The 27,513-nt window shown below is 51.5% G+C and overlaps 1 protein-coding gene across 2 annotated transcripts in view; it reads left to right on the top strand.

Annotated features, from left to right (window-relative positions):
- The window catches only part of LOC140430717 (sodium/hydrogen exchanger 5-like), a 468,359-nt gene that overhangs the window by 339,644 nt on the left and 101,202 nt on the right, over nt 1–27,513 (top strand). For both annotated transcript variants that reach the window (XM_072518384.1, XM_072518385.1), the window contains exon 10: nt 23,958–24,087. In XM_072518384.1, the coding sequence (XP_072374485.1) occupies nt 23,958–24,087 (130 nt within the window). The remainder of the gene's footprint in view (nt 1–23,957; nt 24,088–27,513) is intronic.

Below are 27,513 nucleotides of genomic sequence, written 5' to 3'. Positions count from 1 at the left end.
GAGTGGTAGATGGTGCCGTAAAACCTTCCCAAGCACACCCCCTTCATCCTGAAGAACAATTCAGCTTCAGTATAAAAGACAATGATTTTAATTAGCTTTAATTCATCATTACTGGACATTTTAGTCTTTGCATGATGTTAAGTTTTATTTGCTAATTGAAAATGTAGGTGAAATGTGACAAGTTATGCAATTGTGTTGTATTTGTATTGCCGGCATAATTTTTGTTGTTGTGCTCATTGAATAGAAATAAATATTTCCGGTCAGTAAACAAGTGAGAATCTGTAGATTACATTTTCATAGGTACAGAGCTATAAAGGGAAATCAAAATTTCTGGATTCTCCCATTGTGGTGTGTGAGTGCTGTAGTAAGAAATGTTAAGGAGAAGAGACTCGTCTACAATACCTTTTCAATAATGATCAGGGGCAAAATTCTCCCGAAACGGCGCGATGTCCACCGACTGGCGCCCAAAACGGCGCCAATCGGACGGGCATCGCGCCGCCCCAAAGGTGCGGAATGCTCCGCATCTTTGGGGGCCGAGCCCCAACATTGAGGGGCTAGGCCAGCGCCGGAGGAATTTCCGCCCCGCCAGCTGGCGGAAACGGACTTTGTTGCCCCGCCAGCTGGCGCGGAAATGACATCCCCGGGCGGCGCATGCGCGGGAGCGTCAGCGGCCGCTGACAGTTTCCCACGCATGTGCAGTGGAGGGAGTCTCTTCCGCCTCTGCCATGGTGGAGACCGTGGCGGAGGCGGAAGGGAAAGAGTGCCCCCACGGCACAGGCCCGCCCGCGGATCGGTGGGCCCCGATCGCGGGCCAGGCCACCGTGGGGGCACCCCCCGGGGCCAGATTGCCCCGCGCCCCCCCCCAGGACCCCGGAGCCTGCCCATGCCGCCTTGTCCCGCCCTTCAAAAGGTGGTTTAATCCACGCTGGCGGGACAGGCAATTTATCGGTGGGACTTCGGCCCATCCGGGCCGGAGAATCGAGCGGGGGGGCCCGCCAACCGGCGCGGCGCGATTCCCGCCCCCGCCGAATCCCCGGTGCCGGAGACTTCGGCAACCGGCGGGGGCGGGATTCACGCCAGCCCCCGGCGATTCTCCGACCCGGTGGGGGGTCGGAGAATGACGCCCCAGGTGTCAATTCTGATTCATATGATTTGTAAATGGTCATCGCCTTGATGTGGAAGCAGTTCAACAAGAAAGACCATGCAACTGAATATCATGGGCGGGAGTTACTGGCCTCTTCACGTCCGACTCGCGACAAGGCCATTGAATCTCGCAAACGATTTGCGACGCTTGAGACGTCTTGCGAGATTCAACCGAACGTTGCGATCTGGATATCCAGATCAGTATATTTAAATGAGCCATTAGTTCTGGTCCAGGCAACATGGACCAGTCGTAACGCCACCTGGAGGGATCGCCAAGGCCATTGGAGACCCCCGGGCAGTTGGACTCCGAGCAGGGTGGAACCCTGGCACGCCTGCTGGCACCTTGGCACTGCCATCCAGGCACCCTGGCAGGGGCATTACCACAGGTTGGCCCCGGGCTGCCTTGCCCATAAGAATTGGGTTGAGGGGGTGTCACAAGGACCTGGAAGCGGTAAGTTGGGTGAAGTGCGGGGGGGGGGGGGGGGGGGGGGGTCTGAAGGCTGCAGTGGGGTCGCTGAGGGGGGTCGAAAGATCAGAGCTGCCTTTAAAAATGGCTCCCCGATCTGCGATTAGTCTTCCAACACTGGCGAACTGAGCTCGTCAGTGCAGGAAATAGAAGTAAGTGTGGCCTCGCGGGGCGTTCCTCACAAGGCCAACAAAAACGGCAAAGTGCCGTTAAATAAGTGCAGAGAAACACCCCGCTAAATGAGCCCAAAAGCGGACTCTTTTATTCCCATTGAATCGCGCCCGATATCTAAACAAGATCGGACATTTTCACTTGTCACAGCATCTTTTACAGCTACTGAAATTGCAACAATCTGAAAGGAAAAAATGTTCTGTGCAAAATCATAAATTATTGCGTTTATTTTGCTCCATGCCAAAATTAGCCTCCTCCTTCTCCCCTACAGGCACTAGGATTGCCAGTAACTGCTTTTGTGGCTGCACTACATGTTATTGTCACTAAGCAGAAATTCAAAGCCTCAATCGATCTCATTGGAAAGTTCATAAAGTTATGATTCTTGTTGTTTAGCTTTTTATGGAATGCATAGACTCTCCTAGTAGTAATCCACGTCTGCCTTTGAAAGCCCATTGTATGTCTCACTCTCCCGCACAGTCTGATGCTGGCACATGTTTGCAATGTGACCTTTATTAGCTGTCTGCACCTGCAGAGGAGCTGAGATACAACAAGGCTGGTGATGGCTTGTTAATTATGGTGATTATTTGTTAATTATGGCAGCAAGCCGATTGCAAGGTAGCCAAGCACCACAGAAATGGTGATTATCAAACAGGCACAACTGCTGAGGTATCACTGAGAGTTTAATAGGACAAGTTCACTTGAGGACAATGTGTACTTAATGTGGTGAAATATCAGCATTTCTGGAGTTTGCTTCCATCGTATTCTACAGCATAAATGAACATGGGTAGGGTGCTCTTTTGGGGGGTCGATGCAGACTCAATGGGCCGAATGGCCTTTTCCCGCACTGTAGGAATTCTATCATTCTATGATAATGTAATCAAACTTTCAAACAGCTGACCATAACCTTTGTTAAATTCCACACTCCACAAACATTAGGTTCGATTCCCGGCTTGGGTCACTGTCTGTGCGGAGTCTGCACATTCTCCTCGTCTCTTCGTGGGTTTCCTCCGGGTGCTCCGGTTTCCTCCCATAGTCAAAAGATGTGCAGGTTAGGTGGATTGGCCATGATAAATTGCCCTTAGTGTCCAAAAAGGTTAGGTGGGGTTACTGGGTTACGGGGATGGTATGGAGGTGTGGGCTTACGTAGGGTGCTCTTTCCAGGGGCCGGTGCAGACTCTATGGGCTGAATGGCCTCTTTCTGCACGGTAAATTCTATGATTCTATTATAGGTGCGGGCTTGAGCCAGAACGCAACACGGCTGTTAGATTGTGGGAAAGGCCAAAATCAAGAACTGCGCTGGGTGTCGATCAGTTTGGTTTTAACCGGCCCTATCCTGTTGGCGAAATCAGGTCCTGCCATGGTGTAGCAAGGAACCAATAATCATCACTTAAGGCCAATCTTCATACAATTAACTGAAACAACCCCCTATCTAACAGCCTCCTGTGATCTAACTGCCTCCCCAGCACGTGGTCACGCGAGCGCTGAATAATATATAATATACCTTCTTAAAAACGTGAAGCTGGTGGAATGGATGCTGTGGGGATCTGAGGTGGCTTGCGACCATCTTCGCTCCTGGGCAATGAGCCCGGGGGCACTGGGGTTGCTGCCCCAGTTCGGGGTGGTGGGGGGGAAGCCCTCACGGGAGGGGGGGGAACATCATCAGTGGGAAGGTCGCCGCAGGGCTGGGGTGGGGGTCTCAGCGCCTGTGGGTCCGCTCTGCCACCCCCTGGATCATGTGAAACTATTACGGGGACAAACCCAACCCATGCCTACCTGTGCCACCAACCACCCATAACTCTACTGACCTTGGTGGCCTATGGCCACATGGCTGAAGGCTATTGCTAACAGGGAACGGACAATCGTGGTTAAGTGATCACTTCACAGCTCCCAAGAGGATCCTCGTGGGTAGGCGTGCCTTGTAGCGAATGGGGGTTATTGCCTAGCATCCCATTCAGACCGTGGTGCCTTGACACTGTGCCTGAACACTGCAGGAAGCAACGCTATGGACGGAGCAGCCAACATCCGAACACTCGGGCTGGGTCACAGCATCAGAGACATTTCTGTGATTGCTGGATGGCTCCTTGGGGGTAAGGCTTAGGACCTGGCTAATGACGCCAGTATAGAAGCCGGTGACAAATACTGAGAACCAATGCAACCAGGCCCATGCGGCCACCCAGGCTGTCATTGAGCCATGCATCGGATTGCTCAAAATGCGTTCTGATACCTTGACTGCTCTGGTGGTGCGCTGCAGTACCCCCCCCCCCCCCAGAGGGTTGCCAGCTTTGTGGGGTCTGCTGTGCCCTCCACAATCTGGCACAGCAGCGGGGCAACGTTCTGGAGTGGAGGCGGAGGAACATGCGGCCACCTCAGAGAAGGAGTTATAAGGAAGCGCAGGACCAGGAGGAGCTAGAGGACGAGCGTGAGAAGGACCTGCAGAACCAGCCGGAGGATGGAAGACAGGCAGCATCAGCGAGTGTCCGGCATGTCCGACCAGGCAGGCCTTCATCCTCTCCACTTTCTCATAGGACGTTCCGTCATCTCCATTGGGCGGCTCTGGGATGGCACCCAGCACTCCTCCTCCCGGTCGGTGCCCGTAGGGCCCTAGGGGTCACCTTGGGATGGAGGGATAATTGGATGGAACCTCGGTTGCCCCTGCATCATCTGGCTCTGTCAGCCCTGGCGGCTCTCCAATGTCTGCAGCATGGTGTTGGCGCACTCAACGATGCTCCTCAGTGACTGGTACATTCTCTGGAACGCTCCCGTATTGCCCAGCTGAGACTGAGACATGCTCTGAAGTTTCTCAGCAATGCGCACTAGGCCATGCTCCGCAGCGCCTCAGAAAAGTCCACCTGGAACTGGGACATGTCCCCTAGCGAGTCGGACATGCTGTCAAGACGCTCAGCATGGCCGTATCTGACTGGTTACATCTTGGACACCTCCACTCATGCTGCTGATGTCGTGCACCAGAGTCTCCACTGCAGTTGCCACCCTAGCAGTGTTGGCCTCGGTGCCACGCATTTCCAACGCCATCTCCTGTGCCTGTAGCCTCTGGGACTCCTCCAATCGGCGAGGGACCTGCTGGAGTGTTGCTGACCTCCTCCTCTGAATATCATGGCTCCACCCTATTGACTGCATCAACTCCGGGTAAACCTGGTACAGAGGTTCAGCATCTTACTGGGACCCAGCTGGGTCCCGGGACCCAGCAGACCTCCGACTGCTGTCTCCCCTCAGAGGCGTTCCTGCCTCCACCTGATATTCATCAACAACTGTGTGATGCTCACCAGAATGGACCCCAGAAGTGTGACCATGACTGTCACCCACCGTGGTGTGCGTCTCTATGTTGGTGGAGGGTGGGGATGACAGCTTTGCCGCAATTACAGAGGACTCCTCGGAGCTCCCCTCTGAGTTTTGTTCAATGGAGGCGGGGGAAGGGGGCCCCTGGATGGGCTGGCACCATCTGATGGAGATTCTGCAAGATAATGGACATGTGGTCAGTGGAGGGATGGGTCATTCTGTATGGGGCATGAGCTGGCTATGACGGACTGGGAAACATTACTGCAAGGAAGGACAGCAGACAGGCAATGGCAGGCATTCAAGGAACAGGTAAGTGAACTCCAAAGGTTGTTTATTCCTAATTGGCACAAGAGTAGAAAGGGAACTGTGGCCAAACCATGGCTTACAAGGGAAATTAGAGATAGTATTAGATTCAAAGAAGAGGCATACAAATTAGCAAGAAAAAGTAATAAACCTGAGGACTGTTTTAGATTCAACAAAGGCAGACCAAGAGATTGAGTAAGAAGGAGAAAATACAATTTAAAAGTAAAATTGCGGGGAACAAGAAACTGACTGTAAAAGTTTCTATAGGTACGTAAAGAGAAAAAGATTAATAAAAAATAATGTAGGGACGGCAGGGTGGTGCAGTGGTTAACACTGCTGCCTCACGGCGCCGAGGACCCCAGTTTGATCCCGGCCCTGGGTCATTTCCGTGTGGAGTTTGTACATTCACCCCGTATCTGCATGGGTCTCACCCCCACAACCCAAAGATGTGCAGGGTGGGTCGATTGGCCACGCTAAATTGCTGCTTAATTGAAATAAAATGAATTGGGTACTCTAAATTTATAAAGGTAAATAAATAAATAAATATTTTTCAAAGATAATGTAGGTTGCTTGCAGTCAGAAATGGGGATTTCATAACAGGGAAGAAAGAAATGGTTGAGTAAATAAATTGGTACTTTGCTTCTGCCTTCACAAATACAACATGAATAATGTACCAGAAGTTCTGAGAAGCACAAGCTTTAGTGATGAACTGAAGGAAATTAGTATTAGTAAAGAAATGATTTCTGAGAAATTGATGGGATTGAAGGCGCACAAATCTTCAGGACCTGATAATCTTCATCCCAAAATACTTAAGGAAATGGCCCTAGAAACAGTAGATCCATTGGTGGATTCTTTGGACTTTGGAATGGTTCCTATAGATTGGAGACAAGTGAATGTAACTCCCATATTCAAAAAGGGAGGTAGAGAGAAAACGGGGAACTATAGACCAGTGAGCCTAATGTCGTAGGGAAGTTGTTGGAGTCAATAATCAAAGATTTCAGATCACAGCACTTGGAAAGCAGTGGTGTAATCAGACAAAGTCAGCATGGATTTACGAAAGGAAATTCAGATACTAAATCAGGTGGATTATATTCATTGGAATTTAGAAGAGTGAGAGGGGATCTCATAGAAACTTATAAAATTCTGACAGGATTGGACAAGGTAGATTCAGAAAGAATGGGTGTGATTCTCCAGAAAGGTGGTAGCGAGCGGGAACTGCCGCGAGCATCCCAGCACTCGGCCTAGCGAGGCCAGCAATGCTAGTCAATGTTAATTGGTCCACCTTAACGAGGCCCCTGGGGGACTTCCGGTGGCGGCAATGGAGGGGTAGGTCGCATATTTTATAGCTCCCGCCTGTAACGGACTTTTGGACTTTTTTCCCCCGGTTTTGTTTGGATTTTATGGGATAAATCAGTGAAGAGTGAGACAGTACGGAGAAGTCCCCCTCCGGTGTATGGAGAATTGGACCAGAAGTGGCCGGGTGAGACGACAAAGTCCTATAAGGGAGAAGCAATCAGAGCTGGTAACTATGATTTCTGAGAAATTGATGGGATTGAAGGCGCACAAATCTTCAGGACCTGATAATCTTCATCCCAAAATACTTAAGGAAATGGCCCTAGAAACAGTAGATCCATTGGTGGATTCTTTGGACTTTGGAATGGTTCCTATAGATTGGAGACAAGTGAATGGCGAAGGGCAAGGGCCGCAGGGAGACAGCGCAGTGGTCGACGGAGCAGCTGGTGAAGTTTTTCAAGAATTGCTTCGCCAAGCTGAAGAAGGACACGTTGGACCCGATTAAGGTTTCGATTGATCAAGTGGTTCAGAATCAGGAAAGCCACGGGAGAGCGATTCAGGAGGTCGAACAAAAGTTGTCCGAGCATGAGGAGTATATAACCGTGCTGGAAAGCAAGGTGGGGATGATGAACGACCGCCAGAAAAGAATGCAGGAGAACTGGAGGACCTGGAGAATAGGTCCAGGAGGCAGAATCTCAGAATTGTTGGCCTCCCTGAAGGCAGTGAGGGATCGGATGTGAGGGCCTATGTGACGGACATGTTGGAGAAGTTGATGGGGGCTGGGACGTTCCCTCGGCATCTGGAAGTGGACAGAGCGCACAGAGCCCTCGCGAGGAAGCCCAGAGCGAACGAACCGCCGAGGGCCATGGTGGTACGTTTTCACCATTTGACGGACAAGGAACACGTCTTGCACAAGAAAGAACGGAGCAGCAAGTGGGAGAACTGTGAGTTGCGCATTTATTAGGACCTGGGAGCGGATTTGGCCAAGATTTGGTTCAATCGGGCAAAAACGACCCTCTTTAAGACGGGGGTGAAGTTCGGGATGCTGTACCCAGCCCGTCTGCGGGTCACACATAAGGAAAGAGATTTCTACTTGGAAACACCAGACGAAGTATGGACCTTTATTAAAGAAAAGAAGCCAGAGGCGAATTAAAAGAATTTAAGCCTCGGAGAAGTTCTGTGGCGGCGATTTGTGGTGTTGGATTGTAAAAATTTAAGTAGTTCTGTGTGAAATAATGGGCTGTGTGAATGGTTAAAGGTTGTTTTGTCTTGCAGAGATCGTGTTTGAGGGGGGAATGGGCTTTGAATTTAGTTCTGCTTTTTGGGTGACTATTTTTCTAAAGTGTTTGTTTCTTCACTGTTTTTTTCTGTTGTTTGTTTACTGGGGAATGTGATGCTGTTAAAATGTTCATTCATGTGGGGGGGGAAGAGGAGTGAACAATAGGGAGACAGACTGCTTGGTGCCAGGGGCGGGATCTATCGAGTCAGCATGGGTCAGCTGACACTCGGAAGCGCAATGGGGGGTGGACAGGTGTTAAGCTGGAGATTGACTTGGGGAATTGGGTTTTTAGTGTTGTTGCTAGGGGGAGAGGGAGAGGGGGGGGGAAAGCTGCTTTGTTGACAGGGGAGGAACTGTTATTAGGAGACAAATGGGAAGTCGGGAACGGCGACAGCCCAAGGGGGGACTCGAGGAAGCGGGGGGCGCGAGCTCGAGGCTGGCCTAAAAATGGTGATGGCTAGTCGGCGGGGGGGGGGGGGGGGGGGGGTTGAAGTCACCCCATCCAGGCTGATCACATGGAATGTGAGAGGACTGAATGGGCCGGTCAAGAGGGCTCGCGTGTTCGCGCATTTGAGGGAATTGAAGGCGGACGTGGCAATGCTACAAGAGACACAACTAAAGGTTACATACCAGACGAGATTGAGGAAGGGGTGGGTTAGCCAAGTGTTCCCCTCAGGACTGGACTTAAAGACCAGTGGGTTAGCGATCTTGATCAGCAAACGAGTGGCATTCGAGGCAGGGAGAATCGTGTCAGACAAGAGGGGTAGGTACATAATGGTGAGTGGGAAGCTGGAGGGGGTGCAAGTGGTATTTGTGAACATGTATGCTCCAAATTGGGACGACGTGGAATTTATGAGGCGGGTGTTAGGGAAGATCCCAGCCTTGGAGTCACATAACCTGATCATGGGAGGGGACTTCAACACAGTCATTGATCCGGAATTGGACTGGTCAATATCCTGGACAGGGAGGAGGCCGGCTGCGGCAAAGGAATTGAAGGGTTTTATGGAACAGATGGGGGGTGTAGACCCATGGAGTTTGCACGGCCAAGGACGAAGGAGTTTTCCTTTTTTTCACATGTCCACAAGGTATACTCTCGCATCGACTTTTTTGTTCTGAGCAGGGCGCTAATACCGAAGGTGGTGGATACTGAGTACTCAGCAATTGCAGTGTCGGATCATGCCCTGCACTGGATGGATCTACGGGTTAGTGTGGAGAGAGGGCAACGCCCGCTGTGGAGACTGGATCTGGGGTTGCTAGCGGACGAGGCAGTTTGTGGGCGGGTTAACAAGTCCATCCAGAACTACCTGGAAACAAACGATACGGGGGAGGTCTCTGCAGCGACGGTCTGGGAAGCTTTGAAAGCAGTAGTCAGAGGGGAATTAATCTCGATACGGGCCCACAGAGAAAAGGTGGAATGGGCTGAGAGGGATAGATTAATGGAGGAGATACTCCAGATGGACAGGAGATACTCGGAGGCCCCTGACGTGGGGCTCCTGAGGGAGTGGCGGAGGTTACAGGTGGAGTTTGGGCTGGCTGATCACATGGAACGTGAGAGGACTGAATGGGCCGGTCAAGAGGGCTCGCGTGTTCGCGCATTTGAGGGAATTGAAGGCGGACGTGGCAATGCTACAAGAGACACACCTAAAGGTTACAGACCAGACGAGATTGAGGAAGGGGTGAGTCAGCCAAGTGTTCCACTCAGGACTGGACTTAAAGACCAGGGGAGTAGCGATCTTGATCAGCAAACGAGTGGCATTCGAGGCAGGGAGAATCGTGTCAGACAAGGGGGGTAGGTACATAATGGTGAGTGGGAAGCTGGAGGGGGTGCAAGTAGTATTTGTGAACATATATGCTCCGAATTGGGACGACGTGGAATTTATGAGGCGGGTGTTAGGGAAGATCCCAGCCTTGGAGTCACATAACCTGATCATGGGAGGGGACTTCAACACAGTCATTGATCTGGAATTGGACTGGTCAATATCCTGGACAGGGAGGAGGCCGGCTGCGGCAAAGGAATTGAAGGGTTTCATGGAACAGATGGGGGGTGTAGACCCATGGAGATTTGCACGGCCAAGGACGAAGGAGTTTTCCTTTTTTTCACATGTCCACAAGGTATACTCTCGCATCAACTTTTTTGTTCTGAGCAGGGCGCTAATACCGAAGGTGGTGGATACTGAGTACTCGGCAATTGCAGTGTCGGATCATGCCCTGCACTGGGTGGATCTACGGGTTAGTGTGGAGAGAGGGCAACGCCCGCTGTGGAGACTGGGTGTGGGGTTGCTAGCGGAAGAGGCAGTTTGTGGGCGGGTTAACAAGTCCATCCAGCACTACCTGGAAACAAACGATACGGGGGACGTCTCTGCAGCGACGGTCTGGGAAGCTTTGAAAGCAGTAGTCAGAGGGGAATTAATCTCGATACGGGCCCACAGAGAAAAGGTGGAATGGGCTGAGAGGGATAGATTAGTGGAGGAGATACTCCAGATGGACAGGAGATACTCGGAGGCCCTTGACGGGGGGCTCCTGAGGGAGCGGCGGAGGTTACAGGTGGAGTTTGGGCTGTTGACCACTGGGAAAGCAGTGGAACAGTTGAGGAAGGCAAGGGGGGTGACCTGTGAGTACGGGGAAAAGGCAAGCAGAATGTTGGGGCACCAGCTCTGGAAAAGAGAGGCGGCCAGGGAGATAGGTAGAGTAAAGAGTAGAGACGGTAATACTGTCCTGGACCCAGCGGGGGTAGACGAGGTGTTTAAGGATTTTTATAGTAAATTATGTGAGTCGGAACCCCCGGCTGGAGTGGAGGGGATGAGGCAATTTCTGGATCAGTTGAGGTTCCCAAGGGTGGAGGAGGACCTTGTGGAGGGGCTGGGAGCCCCAATTGAGATGGAGGAAATAATCAAGGGTCTGGAGGGCATGCAGTCGGGCAAGGCCCCGGGGGCCTGACGGTTACCCGGAGGAATTCTATAAGACGTTTTCAGAGATATTGAGCCCACTGCTGTTGAGGATATTTAATGAAGCAAGAGAGAAGGGAGTCCTCCCCCAAACAATGTCGCAGGCCTCGATTTCATTGATCCTAAAACGGGAGAAGGATCCGGAGCAATGTGGGTCATACAGGCTGATTTCTCTACTGAATGTGGATGCCAAACTGCTGGCTAAGATACTGGCCACAAGGATAGAGGATTGTGTCCCGGGGGTGACAGGGGAAGACCAGACGGGATTTGTTAAGGCCAGGCAACATAAGGCCAATGTTCGAAGGCTTCTAAATGTTATTGTAATGCCCTCAGAAGGGGCGGAGGTGCTGGTAGCGATGGATGCGGAGAAGGCTTTTGATCGGGTGGAGTGGAATTACTTGTGGGAGGCGCTGGAAGGTTTGTGTTTGGTGAGGGCTTTATTGACTGGGTGCGGTTGCTCTATCAGGCACCAGTAGCGAGTGTGCGTACGAACCGGCTGAGGTCGGGGTATTTTAAACTACACCGAGGGCTGAGGCAAGGGTGCCCCCTCTCCCCGTTACCGTTTGCTCTGGCCAGAGAACCTTTGGCCATGGCGTTAAGAGCATCTAGGAACTGGAAAGGGCTGGTTCGGGGGGGTGGGGGGGTGGAGCACGGGGTCTCGCTCTATGCAACACGGTAGCATTGTGGATAGCACAATTGCTTCACAACTCCAGGATCCCAGGTTCGATTCCGGCTTGGGTCACTGTCTGTGCGGAGTCTGCACATCCTCCCCGTGTGTGCGTGGGTTTCCTCCGGGTGCTCCAGTTTCCTCCCACAGTCCAAAGATGTGCAGGTTAGGTGGATTGGCCATGATAAATTGCCCTTTGTGTCCAAAATTGCCCTTAATGTTGGATGGGGTTACTGGGTTATGGGGATAGGGTGGAGGTGTTGACCTTGGGTAGGGTGCTCTTTTCAAGAGCCGGTGCAGACTCGATGGGCCGAATGGCCTCGTTCTGCAATGTAAATTCTATGATAATCTGCTGGAGGGGATGGGGGAAGTAATGCGAATCTTGGGGGAATTTGGCAGTTTTTCGGGGTATAAATTGAACATGGGGAAAAGCGAGATGTTTGTGATCCAGGCAAGAGGACAGGAGAAGAGACTGGGAGAGCTGCTGCTTAGAATGGTAGGGAAGAGCTTTTGATATCTGGGAATCCAGGTGGCCCGGAAATGGGAGGTACTACAAAAGTTAAACCTATCCTGGTTGGTAGATCAAATGAAAGGGGACTTTAAGAGATGGGACATGCTCCCGCTATCACTGGCAGGGAGGGTACAGACCGTGAAAATGACGATCCTCCCCAGATTTCTGTTTGTCTTTCAGTGCCTCCCCATCTTCATCCCTAAGGCCTTTTTCAAGCGGGTGAATAAGATTATTTGGGGCTTTGTGTGGGCGGGTAAAACCCCGCGAGTGAAGAAAATATTGCTAGAGCGCAATCAGGGGGAGGGTGGGTTGGCGCTGCTGAACTTCTGCAATTACTCTATACGACCCACATTGCAGTGGGTCCTTCTCCTGCTTCAGAATCAGCGAGATCAGCGCCCCGGACATTGTCGTGGGCAGGGTCCCCCTCTCCCTTGCCTCATTGAAAGTCCTCACTAGCAACGGGCCTAGCAGGTCCACATATTTCCTATAAAACACAACCGGGAACCCATCTGGCCCCGGGGCCTTCCCCGCCTGCATGTTCCCCAATCCTTTAACCAGCTACTCCAACCCAATTGGCACCCCTAAACCAGCCACCTCCTGCTCCTCCATCCTCGGGAACCTCAGTTGATCCAAAACTCTTCGCATCCCCTCTTCCCCCGCTGGGGACTCAGATCTGTAACAGCTCCTCATAGAAGTCCTTAAATACCTCATTTACTCTCACCGCACTCCGCACCGTATTCCCCCTGCTATCCATAACTCCACCTATCTCCCTCGCTGCCACCCTCTTACGGAGCTGGTGTGCCAGCATCCGGCTCGCCTTCTCTCCATACTCGTACGTCGCCCCCTGTGCTTTTCTCCACTGTGCCTCTGCGCTCCCTGTGGTCAACAGGTCAAACTCCGTCTGGAGGCTTCGCCGCTCTCTAAGTAGTCCCTCCTCGGGGGCCTCTGCATATCTCCTGTCCACCCTTAAGATCTCCCCCACCAACCTCTCCCTCTCCCTGCCCTCTCTCTTCCTGTGGGCCCTAATGGAGATGAACTCTCCCCTGACCACCGCCTTCAACGCCTCCCAGACTACCCCCACCTGCACCTCTCCGTTGTCATTGACCTCCAAGTATCTCTCAATGCACCCCCGCACCCGCCCGCACACCTCCTCATCTGCCAGTAATCCCACATCAAGACGCCACAACGGGCGCTGGTCCCTCTCCTCTCCTAACTCCAGCTCCACCCAATGCGGGTGTGGTCTGAGATGGCTATGGCCGAATACTCCGTTCCTTCCACTTTTGGGATAAGTGCCCTACTCAAAACAAAAAAATCGATCCGGGAGTAGGCTCTATGTACATGGGAAAAGAATGAGAATTCCCTGGCCAGGGGCCTAGCAAACCTCCATGGATCCACTCCCCCCACCTGGTCCATAAACCCCCTAAGCACCTTGGCCGCAGCCGGCCTCTTCCCCGTCTTGGATCTGGAGCGATCTAATGCTGGGTCCAGCACCATGTGAAATCCCTCCCCATTATCAAGCTTCCTGCCTCCAGGTCCGGAATCCGACCCAGCATGCGCTTCATAAATCCGGCATCATCCCAGTTCGGGGCATATACGTTTATACCAGTCACACTCCCTGCAACCTACCGCTCACCATCACGTATCGACCTCCATTATCCACTACAATATTCTTGGCCTCAAACGACACCCGCTTCCCCACCAGTATTGCAACCCCTCTATTCTTCGCATCCAGCCCCGAATGGAATACCTGTCCTACCCATCCCTTTCTCAACCTGACCTGGTCTGCCACCTTCAAATGCGTCTCCTGAAGCATGACCACGTCTGCCTTCAGTACCTTTAAGTGCGCGAACACTCGGGCCCTCTTAACCGGCCCATTCAGGCCCCTCACATTCCAAGTTATCAGCCAGATTGGGGGGCTTCTCACCTACCCCCCCCCCCCCCCTTGCCGACTAGCCATCTCCTTTTCTAGGTCAGTCACGTGCCCGCACCTCCCGCACCCTCCAGTCGGCGGACCCCCGCCCCGACCACCTCTCCTATTTCCATTTCCCCATTGGCCAATGCAGCAGCAACCCTATACCCCCCCCCTCCCCCCGCTAGATCCATATCTAGCTCTTTTGCTCCCCCCATAACACTCCCGTAAGTCAGCTGACTCCTGCTGACCCCGGCAGCCCCCGCCTTCCCATCGACCCCCTCAGTGTGGGAATCCCCCCTCCCCCTCCTCCCTAGCAGTCAGTGTGCGGTCCTCCGACCCCCCCCCCCCCCCCCCCCCCCCCGGCCATCCTTCCCTAGCGTGGGAAAAAGCCCGCGCTTTCCTAAGCCGGCCCCACCCCCTCTTTGCAAGCTCCTTTTGCGGCCTTATCTCAACTTCCCCATCCCCAGGCCTCCCCTCCCTCCAACACCGGTGCCCACAGTCTCCCCATCAAATCCCTTCACCCATCCCCATCCAGCACCCAACCAAGGGAACATTCCCTACACGTATTTAAAACCATATATACAGCAGACATCCCCCCACAACCACAGACCCTCAATTTATGTCCAACTTTTCAGTCTGTATAAAGCTCCAAGCCTCCTCAGGCGTTTCGAAATAGTGGTGCCAATCTTGGAATGTGACCCACAATCGCGCTGGCTGCAGCATACCGAACTTCACCCCCTTCCGATGGAGCACCGCCTTGGCCCGATTAAAGCCAGCTCTCTTCTTAGCCCCTCTGCACTCCAGTCCTGGTAGATTCGGATCTCCGTGTTCTCCCACCTGCTGCTCCGCTCTTTCTTGGCCCATCTCAAGACACACTCTCTATCCATAAAGCGGTGAAACCTCACCACTACAGCCCTTGGCGGCTCGTTGGCCTTGGGTCTCCTTGCCAGGACCCGATGAGCCCCATCTAGCTCCAGGGGTCTCAGGAAGGCCCCCGCGCCCATCAGCGAATTGAGCATTGTGCTCACATATGCCCTGGTATCGGGCCCCTCCACTCCTTCGGGGAGACCCAGAATCCGAAGATTCTTCCTCCTCGACCTATTCTCCAGGTCCTCAAATCTTCCCGCCCACCTCTTGTGCAGCGCCTCATGTGCCTCCACCTTCACCGCCAGGCCCAAGATCTCATCCTCGTTCTCCGAGGCTTTTTGCCGCACCTCCCGGATCGCCGCCCCTTGGGCCTTCTGGGCCTCCACCAGCTTCTCAATCGCTGCCTTCATTGGCGCCAGCATTTCTATCTTCAGCTCCTCAAAGCAGCGTTTAACAAACTCCTGCTGCTCCTGCGACCACTGCGCCCATGCTGCTTGGTCTCCACCCGCCGCCATCTTGCTTTTTCTCCCTCTCACTTTTCGCTGCTCCAAGATCCCTTTTTTCACCGCTCCACTCCTGGTCCAATCCATATCCATATACTGTTGGGGGGAACCTTGCTGTCACCTTCCCACACTGGAAGCCGTCGAACAAGTGCCGTTGGGGCCCCTCTAGAGAGCCCTAAAGTCCGTTCCCGGCGGGAGCTGCCGAACGTGCGACCTATTCAGGCATGGCCGCAACCGGAAGTCCCCCTAATTGTATATAGTTATCCACCACCCCTGCCAGACTCAATTTTAACAGGGGGTGAATGTGGTAAACCACTGTGTTCTGATATTAGAGGTTGTACAGTAGAACCCGCACTACAGGTTCACCTGTGGCCCCTGCATGCTAGCTCCACCCAGGAGGCGGGATACAAATATGCGTGGCCTCCAGCTCACAGCCATTTCACCAGCTGCTGTGGGAGGCCACGCATCTGATACTAATAAAGCCTCAGTTTGGATTCAATTTCGTCTCCAGTCCAATTGATCGTGCCTCAAGGGTTCACCCGAAGGTGGCAGCCGTTCGTCAACTTTCTCGGGGAAAAATAAAATGTCAGCAGATGCAGTATTCCAAGGAGGTGGGGGGGAGGGGGGCGGATTGTTGTTGTTGTTGGTTGAGGTGTGTGAAGATTGGGCTGGGGGGGAAATGTTCATTTTACCATATGGATGTTATTGTTTTTGTTACTATTATAAACATGTTCAAATACCTCAATAAAAATATTATTTTTTAAAATGAGGCCCTGGGGCTTTTCTCTGCAAATGAAGGCTCACCAGCTGATTCGCTGGCATGGCATTCGCCAGCCCCCTGCTCACAAGGTGAGCAGCACTTGCTCAGCCAACCCCAGTCATCTCACAACAAGGAGACCGGCCCCAAGAATCGGCGATGCAGACCTGGGGAGGCCAGGAGAAATGTCCTGTTCCCCCGATGGTCCCGGAGGGTGGGCCACAGGGCAGCCAGTGCTGCCTGGGATGAGGTACTGGCGGCTGTGAACTCGGTGAGTGTGACCAGGAGGACTGGCCTTCAGTGCCAAAAAAAGGGCAGCAACCTACACTGAGCAGCACAAGTGAGTAGACACCAAACCCCTCCACCCCCTCCTGAGAACTTTCCGCCTCCACGCGAGCATCCAAACCCATCCCCTCCCACAACTCGCCAGGCGGCCCCCAGCGCTCCCTTCACCAACCCCCCCTCTCGCTTCAACTCCCCCAACTCTTCCTTCACATTCCCCTCCCACCATTGTGAACCATGTGTGTGGCTAATGATGACCTCTCAGTGTCTCCTCAGCAAAAGCTCTCCCACAGGCTTCGGGCGAGGGCCCAGACTGGCGGGGGGCATGCTGGACATAAGAATCCTCACTTCCTTCGAGGAGCGGACCCGGAAGTGACTGGGGCGACCGAGGACAGAGCGGTCACCCACGCGGTGGCTGGCAGAAGCCGCAGAGGTGAGGAACCACCGGACCACCCTGAAGGGCCTATCAAACGTGAGTTGTTGTTGCCTTACTGACTGACCCATCGCTTCCACTGACCACGGGCGGGATTCTCCAACCCCCCACCGGGATGAGGCCATTGGCAACGGCTCCCCCGGCAGTTCTCCGGGCCCTGATGGGCCGAGCGGCCGTCCGTTTCTGGCCAGTCCCGCCGGCGGGTGGGGGGGGGGGGGGGGGGGGGGGGGTGCGTGTATGGTTCCACATGTCGGGACCTGGCAGGTAAGTCGGATGGCGTGGGGGCTCTCACCCCGGGGGGGAGGGCTCCATGGTGGCCTGGCCCGCGATCGGGGTCCACCGATCTGTGGGGCGGGCCTGTGCAATGGGGGCACTCCTTCCTTCCGCACCAGCCCCTGTAGGGTTCTGCCATGGCTGGCGCGGAGAAGAGGAACCCCCGGGCATGCGACAAAACACGCCGGCGGTTCCGCGCATGCACGAGATCACGCCAGCCCTTTGGCGCATGCGCAAACTCACGCAGTCCCTTCGGCGCCCGCTGGAGCGGCGCCAACCCCTCCGCTGTCCACCTAGCCTCTGAGAAAGGTGACAATTCCTCACCTTAGGGGCCCTTTGACGCCGGAGTCGTTGGCGCCGGTTTTCCCGCTGGCGTGGGGACTTAGTCCCCGGAAAGGAGAATCCCGGCCCACATGTCCATTCTCACACAGGTCCTCCAGTCAGCGGCATTGGCTCACTGGCTGGCCCCCTCTGCAGCCTCCCAGGAGACCACTTTGGAGGGGAGCTCCGAGGAAGACACGATCGAGTCATTACAGCTGTCATCCTCCCCTCCACCAACGCAGATACACGGACGTTTGTGGGAAACGTTAGTGGTCAGGCTTCTGGGCCACAATCTGGTGAGCACCACACAGCTGATGATGTACATAAGGTGGAGACAGGAACCCCCTGGAGAGACAGCAGTTGGATGTCTGCTGGATCCCAGGACCCAGCTGGGTCCCAGCCTGATGTTGAGCCTCTGGTACAGATTTACCCAGAGCTGATGGAGTTAGGGTGAGGTCAGGGCATTCAGTGTGAAATGTCAGCGACACTCAAGCAGATCCATAGCTGAATGGAGCAGTCCGAGAGGCTATGGGCACTGGAGATGTCGTCAGCAATGCGTGGCACTGAGGCCAAGGCTGCTAGGGTGGCAACTGCAGTGGAGAGCTTGGTGCACAATGTCAGCACCTTTAGTGAAGGTGTTCAAGGGGTCATGCAGTCGGTGAAGGCCATGGCTGAGGGTCTCGGTAGAATGTCCGATTTGCTGGGGGATGTGACCCAGTACCAGACTGATCTTGATGAGGTTCTGTGGGACATGTCCCGCTCTCAGATGGGCATGGCCGAGGTGCTGCGAAGCTTGTCCCAGTCGCAGGTGGGCATTGCCGAGGCACTGCAGAGCATGGCTTTGACCGAGGGCGTCGACACGATGGTGCAGGCATCAGGGAGCCACCAGGGCTGGCAGAGCCAGATGATGGAGGGGCAGCTGGGCCCGAACCAGATGCCTCTCTGTCCCAAGGTGAACCCCAGGGCCCTATGGGCACCAGCGGGAGGAGGCGCTGGGTGCCAACCTGGACCTGTCACATGGAGTGGCCACCAGCTCCCCCGAGTTCCACCCTTCTGGTGAGATTGCGTCTCACAGTCAGTACACAGGACAGGGCGGCACGGCTGTGCATGTGCCACCGAGAAGTATGCCGGGGCCCTCCGACCCCAGGGCCCCCAGAGACCTGCCAGGGGCATCGAAGGCCATGGGACAAGGTAAGCAGCTGGCTGCCTCTACCTCTGATGTGCATCCTGGGGAGACAACTAGACATAGCGGTAGAGATAGGAGGGCAAGCACATCGAGGATCACTGAGGGCACCGAGGGAGGGGGGGTTATGTAGGGAGTTGGGGGGGGGTTAGGTAGGGTGTGAGGGTGAAGGGTGAGGGAGTGTGGGGGGGAGCGGCACCATCGGGAGAGTAGGGAATTATACACCACAATAAACACCCTTGAGCACAACCAGTATTACTCCTCTGTCACTTTCTTCCGCAATGCAGGCTGCAGACAGTGTCGTCATAGTTCCAGCACCCTGAAGTGATGTGACACAGGCCCTGGGAGTTCGGATGTTGGCTGCTGCGTGTGTGCTATTGCCTCCCGCAATGTTCAGGCACAGTGTCCAGGCATCACGATCTGATTGGGATGCTAGGCAATGACTCCCATATGCTACTTGACCCACCCACCCACAAGAATCCACTTGGGATGTATGAAGTGCTCACCTAACCACAATTGCCAATTCCCGATTAGCAAAACCCTTCAACTGCGCGGCCAGAGGCCTAGGCAGTCTGTGGGAGTTCTGGGTGGTTGGTGGGGCAGATGGGCAGGGACAAGGGTTGCCCCTGGAAAGTATACACATGATCTAGGGGTTGGCACCCCCCACCCCCAGCGCCTACCCCACTCTCCCATGATGGCCCAGCCCTGCGGAGGATCCCCCACTCCCTCGTCGAGTGCTGGGATGGCAAGCCCAGCACTCACAGACTCTTTGCCTGTGAACAAAGATGGCTGCTCACCTCCTCGGCTCCCCACAGGAAAGATGTGTTAGGTGCTCTGGATCCGTGGAACACATACAGGCCACCAACACTTAAAATAGTGCAACACTATTTTATTAAGTTAGAAACTGTTGAACATACTTTCACTGTGTTTCATCGTGTAACACGATGTTAGATTAAACTAAAGACCTATGCCTGTCCAAACCAGTCTATGCACTCAGCACATGGTGAGGACCTGTGCTGTAAGCTGTAAGCTCTGTCCTTTTAGGAGGCTGCATTCAGAATGAGCGGGAACTCTGATGCCCCCTGTCTTTATAGTGAGTGTGCTCTAACTGGTGATTGGCTGCGGTGTTGCGTGTGTTGATTGGTCCCGCTGTGTGTCCATCAGTGTGTATATCTGCACCATGATATACTGGTGTATATCAAGACATCCCCCCTTTTATAAAAGAATGTATGTGTGTGGCAATAAATAATATATGGTGAGAATGTTCCTAACTAAGTGTGGGGTGAGAAGACATATTTACAGGACTGCATACATGAGAACTAAGCTATTTACAGGGGAAGGTGCCTGGTGCAGAGAAGCAGTATGCAACAAGAATAACAAGATCAACACTATATACAAACCAGGGAAACGATCAAACAAAGCAACAAAACAATTCAGAGAGTCTATAAGTCCGCAAAGTTCATAAATTAAGTCTCTGAGGTGGGCGACGAATTCTGGGTGTCCGCCTCAAGAGTGGGTCGAGAGCCGCCGGCTCAGGAGCGGGCTGGACTGCGTCAGAGTCAGGGGGAGGCAGAGTGACAGGGAGCTCTGCATAGTCCATGGCAGGGTCAGCAGGAGAGCGAGGCGACAGTGGAGAATCACGTGGCGAGTTGGAACGAGATGAAGGGCGCGTCGATTGCGGCGCAGAATAGAGCCATCCGGTAGACGAACCAGGAACGAGCGGGGGGCCACCACCAACACTTAAAATAGTGCAACACCATTTTATTATGTTAGAAACTGTTGAACATACTTTCACTGTGGGTTAACACGATGTTAGATTAAACTAAAGACCTATGCCTGTCCAAACCAGTCTATGCACTCAGCACATGGTGAGGACCTGTGCTGTAAGCTGTAAGCTCTGTCCTTGTAGGAGGCTGCATCCCGAATGAGCGGGAACTCTGATGTCCCCTGTCTATATAGTGAGTGTGCTCTAACTGGTGATTTGCTGCGGTGTTGTGTGTGTTGATTGGTCCCGCTGTGTGTCCAGCAGTGTGTGTGTATCTGCACCATGATATACTGGTGTATATCAAGACAAGGAACCCTTCCATAGGTTCACGATTTTAAAAAGGAGTACTAATTGGTACTCAGCTTGACCACTTGCGAGTACACAGAGGGGAATTGTGAGCCGCACACTTAGTTCATTGTGGAGGGAGGGGGAGGAGCAGGAGGATGTGAGAAGAGGGGATGGGGGGGACGCCAGGTGCAGCACTGTTGACATATGTGGGCCGGACCACGGTATGGTGCTGGGCTGATGGGCGGAGCCGGTGGAGATCATTGACCTTCTTACAGCACTAGGTGCTGGTGCTTCTGGTGATGTTCCCCGAAGTGACGGCTGCTGCCACCTTCTCCTTGGCAACACTGGCTGCCCTGTGGCTGACCCTCTGAGCCCCTCGGGGGAACTGGGCATCCTGTCTGGACTCGATCACGTCCAACTATCGGACGGCATCCCCAAGAGCACCCAGAGGAAACCCACGCAGACACGGGGAGAAAGTGCAAACTCCAGACAGTCACCCGAGGCCAGAATTGAACCCGGGACCCTGGAGCTGTCAGGCAGCAGTGCTAACCACTGTGCCACCCCATATTTCAGAATGTAAGTATAGATTTTTACACAGATTATTAGTAAAATACTGGGAATTAAAATTATTGCCTTCGACTTTCTTTTTCCTTTCAGTTATATTCTCCCCATGGGCTCAAACTATTCGGATGAGAATGATCTCTGCTCCAGTTGCATTCACTTGAGATTTATACATGTGATGCAGCAGGATCTCCTTCATAGATGGCATTGGTTATACTGTGCTCATGTCAGAAACAATTACACTGTGTTTTTACTGTGAATTAGCCGCAAGTTTGAAGCAAGTATGAATTTGGAGGCCTGTAAGAGAAAAGGGAGCTTTAGTGACATGATCAAAGGGTAGCGGGAACTTCTGACGTCTGGTCACAAAGAGGTATCAGTGAGAGGTTTGTGTCCCACACCACCCACTCCCCCAGCTGCTACTCCCAGTGTATGTGATGGGGAGGATGAGAAAACTACAGGAATGTAACAAAGACCTTCACGACATAAGCTCAGTTTCTCACTTATGTTGATCAATCTTCAAACCAGTCAGAACAAAATGTCTAACTACCATGATTAAAACACAATACACATTTCATTTTGAAGTATATTTGCAATATCTTCTATATGCGCTTATTCAGATGGTCCATTTTGATGTTTAGAATGAATTGCCAATGACGTGGAAAATAAATAAAGTTTAATATAAATGTTGGTAAAACATAGGGCATTAATGCCCTGACACTATGATCTTGGAAAAACTAGGGCTGCATGCAGCTGATCTGATGAAAGCTCACAGACCTGAAACATTAGCTCCAGAAGGAATTTTACTGGTACACTGAGGGTCCCACCACGGGGACCAAATCTGTGTGGGCAAATGGTAGGACCGCAGAGGGGATTTTACCCATGGAAACCAAATAAGAGCTCCTCAGCAGGGGCTGCCATCCCGTTAAGGACAGCGACCTAGCAGCCCGCCAGCATTGGCAGTGCCATCAGTAGACGGGCCTCAAAGGGCTGGGGAGAACTGTTGTCGATATACCAGATTCAGGCAGGCAGATGCTGCTGATCAGAGGGGTGAACTCTTGAATGGCAACTTTGGAACCAAAGTGGGGGGGTGGAGGCATTGCCTCTGGGAGTCCCTTAGTGGGCCATTGAGCATCCAGAAAGGAAGGCCTCCCTCCACCCCAACCAGGCGACAGCTTCAATGTACCGGATGATCTCTTCACACAGCAGTGGGGGCTGTCCCAATACCAACAAAATATCGTCAGGGACTTGGAAGTGTCAGCGATAGACCAAATAACAGGATCAAATGGCCACCTGCCTCCTTTGGATGGGCAGCCAAGCTGCTGTCATTCCTGCCTTTTACAATATCCTGTGGCCACCTGAAGATGTCAGACTTCCCTCCTGATGCTTTACGCTGCTATTGTGCTGGTCATCCCTGTTCCAACCCATCTCCAGAAGGCTGATAAATTCCTAATCACATCTCTCTCCACAGAGGTTGCCTGCCCTGTTGGATATTTATAGCATTTTATTTTTCCCCCTGTATGCAAATGTGCTGCAAGAAAATCTTTGACAGCAATTTTGGGCAGGTTGTGCTGTGTTTCAAACACCCTGTGAGGAGGACGGTCTGACAGGTAGACACACCAGGAAGCATGACTGGCTGACAATGCCAAAATCTGGCCAGCTCAATAGTATTTTAAGGGATGATTCTGGTTGCCAACTGGAGGTCTTATTGCATCACCTCCAAACTCTAACCAACCCCACCCTTATGTTCCCTGACCTATCCTTGCAGCACCTTCCATGCCAATTGGAAAGCAACCGTGTTCATAATCATCTGAGTGACTACGCTTGAAGAAAATTAAAGCAATTTTGTCTCTTCGATATTTCTCCTGGCTTGCACTGGCTATTAATCTTGAATTCCTTGAGAATCCAGAACAACCCTGGAAGATTGGCAACCCTAGCGATGATGCTCCCTCCCAAAGAGAAGGTTTCTCTTGCCTCTGTTTAGTCAGTTGAAGAATAACTGCAAGGAGCAACAAGTGAATGATCGCCCATTTATGGATATTGGCAAAAGGGGAGAGGAGGAGATTTTTTTAGTTTTGGGCAGCACGATAGCACAATTGGATAGCACTGTGGCTTCACAGCACCAGGGTCCCAGGTTCGATTCCCCGCTGGGTCACTGTCTGTGCGGAGTCTGCACATTCTCCCCGTGTCTGCGTGGGTTTCCTCCGGGTGCTCTGGTTTCCTCCCACAGTCCAAAGATGCGCAGGTTAGGTGGATTTGATATGCTAAATTGCCCTTTAGTGTCCAAAAGATAAGGTGGGGTTACTGGGTTATGGGATAGGATGGAGGTGTGGGCTTGTTGGGGTGCTCTTTCCGGGGGCCGGTGCGGATTCGGTAGGTCTCTCTGCACTGTAAATTCTATGATTCTACGATACTTGTTGTTATTCAGAAAACTATCACCCTTCAGTCCGAACTTTTCCGATGGCATCGCTGTGATCATAAGGGTTTCCTTCCAGCCTCGCATTTTTTGAATGTCTGTGTCAGGAAGGGGAAAGGTGCAAGTCCAGAGCCACCTGATTCTGGGAAAACGTGGAGTATATATATGGCAGTCCTAGCTTGCACTATGTTTAAAAAAAAAGGCTGAGGCTGTTTTTCATTAATTTCCCCTCTAATTCTCCATTTCCCAACATTATTAGTAAGAATCACTCCAAGTACTTGGTTCAAACATATTTATTGATGAACACCGTATTAATTGTTCTTGCAGATGGGAGCACTTTGACAAGAAGTACCTGAGCCAGCTCCTGATGCGCAAGTCAGCCTATAGGATCAAGGATGATATTTGGGATGTGTACCAAAAGCTCAATGTCCGTGATGCCATCAGCTTTGCTGACCAGGTACTGTACACCATTGTTTTTTCAGTGAAGATATACAAATCTGAGCTGGGAGTGGGTTAGATGCTGGGGTAAAGCTAGCCCACAGCAAACTGCAGTATTGATAGGCAAACAGGACATCTGAATAATTATGTAGAATCTAGATCAAGGAAATGGACCACTCGGCACAACTGGTCGATGTCAGCATTGGTGCGCCACATGATCCTCCTTCCACTCTTCTATTTATTATTCTCCTCGTGTTTGTCCAACCCATCCTTAAATGTATCTGTGGTATTCATCTCAACTACTCCCTGTGGTAGCAGGTTCCACATTCTCACCTCTTTCTGGCTAGAAAATAAAGAGCAGAAACTACCAGAACAACTTTGGACTGCACACAGGCAGCTCGCCTATTGGAGCAGGTGGAAAATCTAGGTCCACGGACTATCATTTAAAGGAATGTCAGCCCGGTTTAATGACCTTCATGCTGGTGCCAGATGGTGCCAGTACCATCCTCTGCCTTCTCAGGAATTCTGCCGTGGAGGCTGTGTTCTATCGAGTGGATGCCATCGTTCCAGGGGGGACATAATGGTGCTTTTGCTCCTTGCACACAAGCCTTGCATCGCTTGCTTGATCCATCTCAAGGACAGCCACCTGGCCTATGGTATTACTTGTGTTTCAGGAAGGATCTGGTGACATAAGATGATTAACACAGTGATTTACTTCACACCCGTTGGAAGCGCTGGTCTCCAGATCGGCCATCAGGAGTTGACCTAGGTATAAGTAGCACAGGAAAGTATAGGGCCTGGAAAGACCATTTCAATTTATCTGGTCAGTTCAAGTATTTGAAAACAGAACACGGAGTTTTGTATATATGTCCCCCAGTTGACGTCTCCTTCAAATGCCTGTGCAGTTTCCTCTGAAACTCACTGATTTACACCTATAGTCAACTTCCTTGCTGAAATGGATCCACCGGTTACTTCCAATTTACCCATAATGGACTGTTTTGAAACAGTAAATGAGGGTAAATAAGTAAGGACTGTATGTGTAGCATGTACAGTAATTGTCACATCTGTCTTTACTGATCCCCTCAAATTACTTAAGAAATAAGAGCAGGAGTAGACCATCCGGCCCCTCGAGCCTGCCATGCCATTCAATAGGATCACGGTTGATCTGATTGTGGCCTTAACTCCATTTTACAACCTCTACCCTCCCCCGCCCCCACCTCCTACAACCCCCACCATTGTGGATCAAAACTTCTGTCTGACTCTGCCTTGAATATATCCAATGACACACCCTCCACTGCTCTCTGAAGAGAATGCCAAAGATTATCTCCTCATCTCTATTTTAAATGGGAGACCTCATCCAAATATCCAAATCTAGGCAATTGCAAATACGCAAAGCAACTCCTTTGAATGGAAAGACTTGAATGGAGTCACGCAACATGAAGTTCATGTAACAGGAATGAATGCATGAATAAAGGTCAAGTGACCCAATGGGATGAGCAAAGGAAATCCAACTTGCAAGCCAAACTTAAAAGTTGATGCTAGGATTTAATGCAGTCTTCTGAGAATTGGGCAGACAAGACCACATTTCCCCTACCACCCCCCCCCCCCCCCCCCCCCACACCCACACACACTCCAGTTAGGATCTCCACTGGTAGCAGAGCCCAATGAATGTAAAATCAGGCCTGAAGATTCAGCAGTTTTAATGAACTTTATCACCAGAAAGTGTGACATTCATGGGCCATTCTGCCACAGAAGGTCAAACTACCAATTTGAAGGTTGCGACAGACATTGGAAGTGACTGTCCACGTACATGTTCAGAGACAGTGTGGTGGGATGAAGTTTAACTTTGGTGATGACACCGAACAGTGGACCACCTGTTGCCCACCAACCTGACCTTTTATACAGACTTCAGGGTGGTGTATATCAGGGATCTGATCTGTTGCCACATGATTTCCATTCATCACCCGCCTGCACTGCCACATCAGATTTGAATTGCAGCCCCAGTTAGGCCAGGTGGCTGATATTCCCAGTTTCCCAATCACTCTGCTCTAGTGCTTTGAGTAGGAACTGCAGTGGGATTAAGACCGGCCAGCTGATTCCCCTGCCTGACCTGTAAGGTATAGTTTGGGATAAACTCAATCAAAAAGATCCGTTTTTTAAAAAATCTTACTGTTACTCAAACTCCTAATCCAGCTCAGCAGGAGAGGCACTGGGCATTACTGTATGTTTCCTCAGTTCTTGCCTTGGACGCTAGATGGAGACATTCACTGCAGTAGGAGGCTCTTTGACAAAGAGGTTAAAACTCACACGTTGTTTTGCTCCCTCTAGTAAACATGGGCCCGGCCATTATTCAAACATTTCAGAGTTATTATGGAAAGGGGACTGTTATATATTTAAGAGCTATGGGGTGGTCCAATTTAGCTATTTTAGGCACAATTTGTTTAATTTTTTCTGTTTGATACACAATATATGTCTCTCATATGAGAAAATGCACACATGGTTGTTGAGAAGTGAGGGTGTAATCAGCAAAATGAATGGGAGTTGTAAAATCTGCATAATGGAGTGTCATTAATAGTTCCAGAGAACTGTCTCTCCTCTGCCCTCAACCTTAAAGGGGGCTGTGTGTGAATGCGTAAGTCCCAGGGGAACAACTGACTAACAAGTGAAGAGAATAGATGGTGATTATTCTTAAAGGGAAAGAAGAAAACATACTTGCAGATGAACAGCTTCTTGGATCAGACCAGTAAATTAAAGTTTCCATGCAAGAGTGATCCGAAAGGACAGGTTATTTATTATAAGTGAGTGATCCTCGGAAATATATTTGATATAGTCACATCTATGATGTTCACTCCTGTACCCTTCTGTCGGATGACTCTGAATTTGTTGAATTGGCCAGAGCTCAAGCACTATAATAAACTGCTAATTACAATCTGAAACACCAGTGCCTGTGTGAATTTTCTCTCTTTTATTATACACGCCAATGTCTTTCAACTCACCCAAGATTATTGAACTGTAAATTTTGGTCCTCATTGGAACCCTTTAATTATCTTCTTTCTAACTGATTAATTTCTTTATTTATTATTCATCAATCTCATTACATGAACATGCTCTGCAAGTGGGAGGGAGTGGGAAGATCTTCGGAAAATAGAGATTGTTACAAATTATGTTTGTTATAGATATGTTTTCAGGACAGTTACTCCCATATGCTGTCTGAGCATCTTACTTTCATGGGATTGTATATTGTATGTCTAATGAATGTGACCAAAGTGTGCAGTACCCCTTGTGACTTGAACCAGATGGTCATGTCTTTTATATGCAGACTGGTGCAATCTCTCCAAAGGTTCTCGGGCATACACAGTGAGACAAACCATTAAGAGCTACTTTTATCATGTTAAGTAAGGTGAATGTATGAACACTTGTCGTGCCCAGTAACAATTCATTCATC

Source organism: Scyliorhinus torazame, chromosome 10 (genome assembly GCF_047496885.1).
Source record: "Scyliorhinus torazame isolate Kashiwa2021f chromosome 10, sScyTor2.1, whole genome shotgun sequence".
Classification (NCBI taxonomy): Eukaryota; Metazoa; Chordata; class Chondrichthyes; order Carcharhiniformes; family Scyliorhinidae; genus Scyliorhinus; species Scyliorhinus torazame.
Note: the sequence above shows the minus strand (reverse complement) of the source record. Positions and strands in the feature narration are given on the sequence as shown.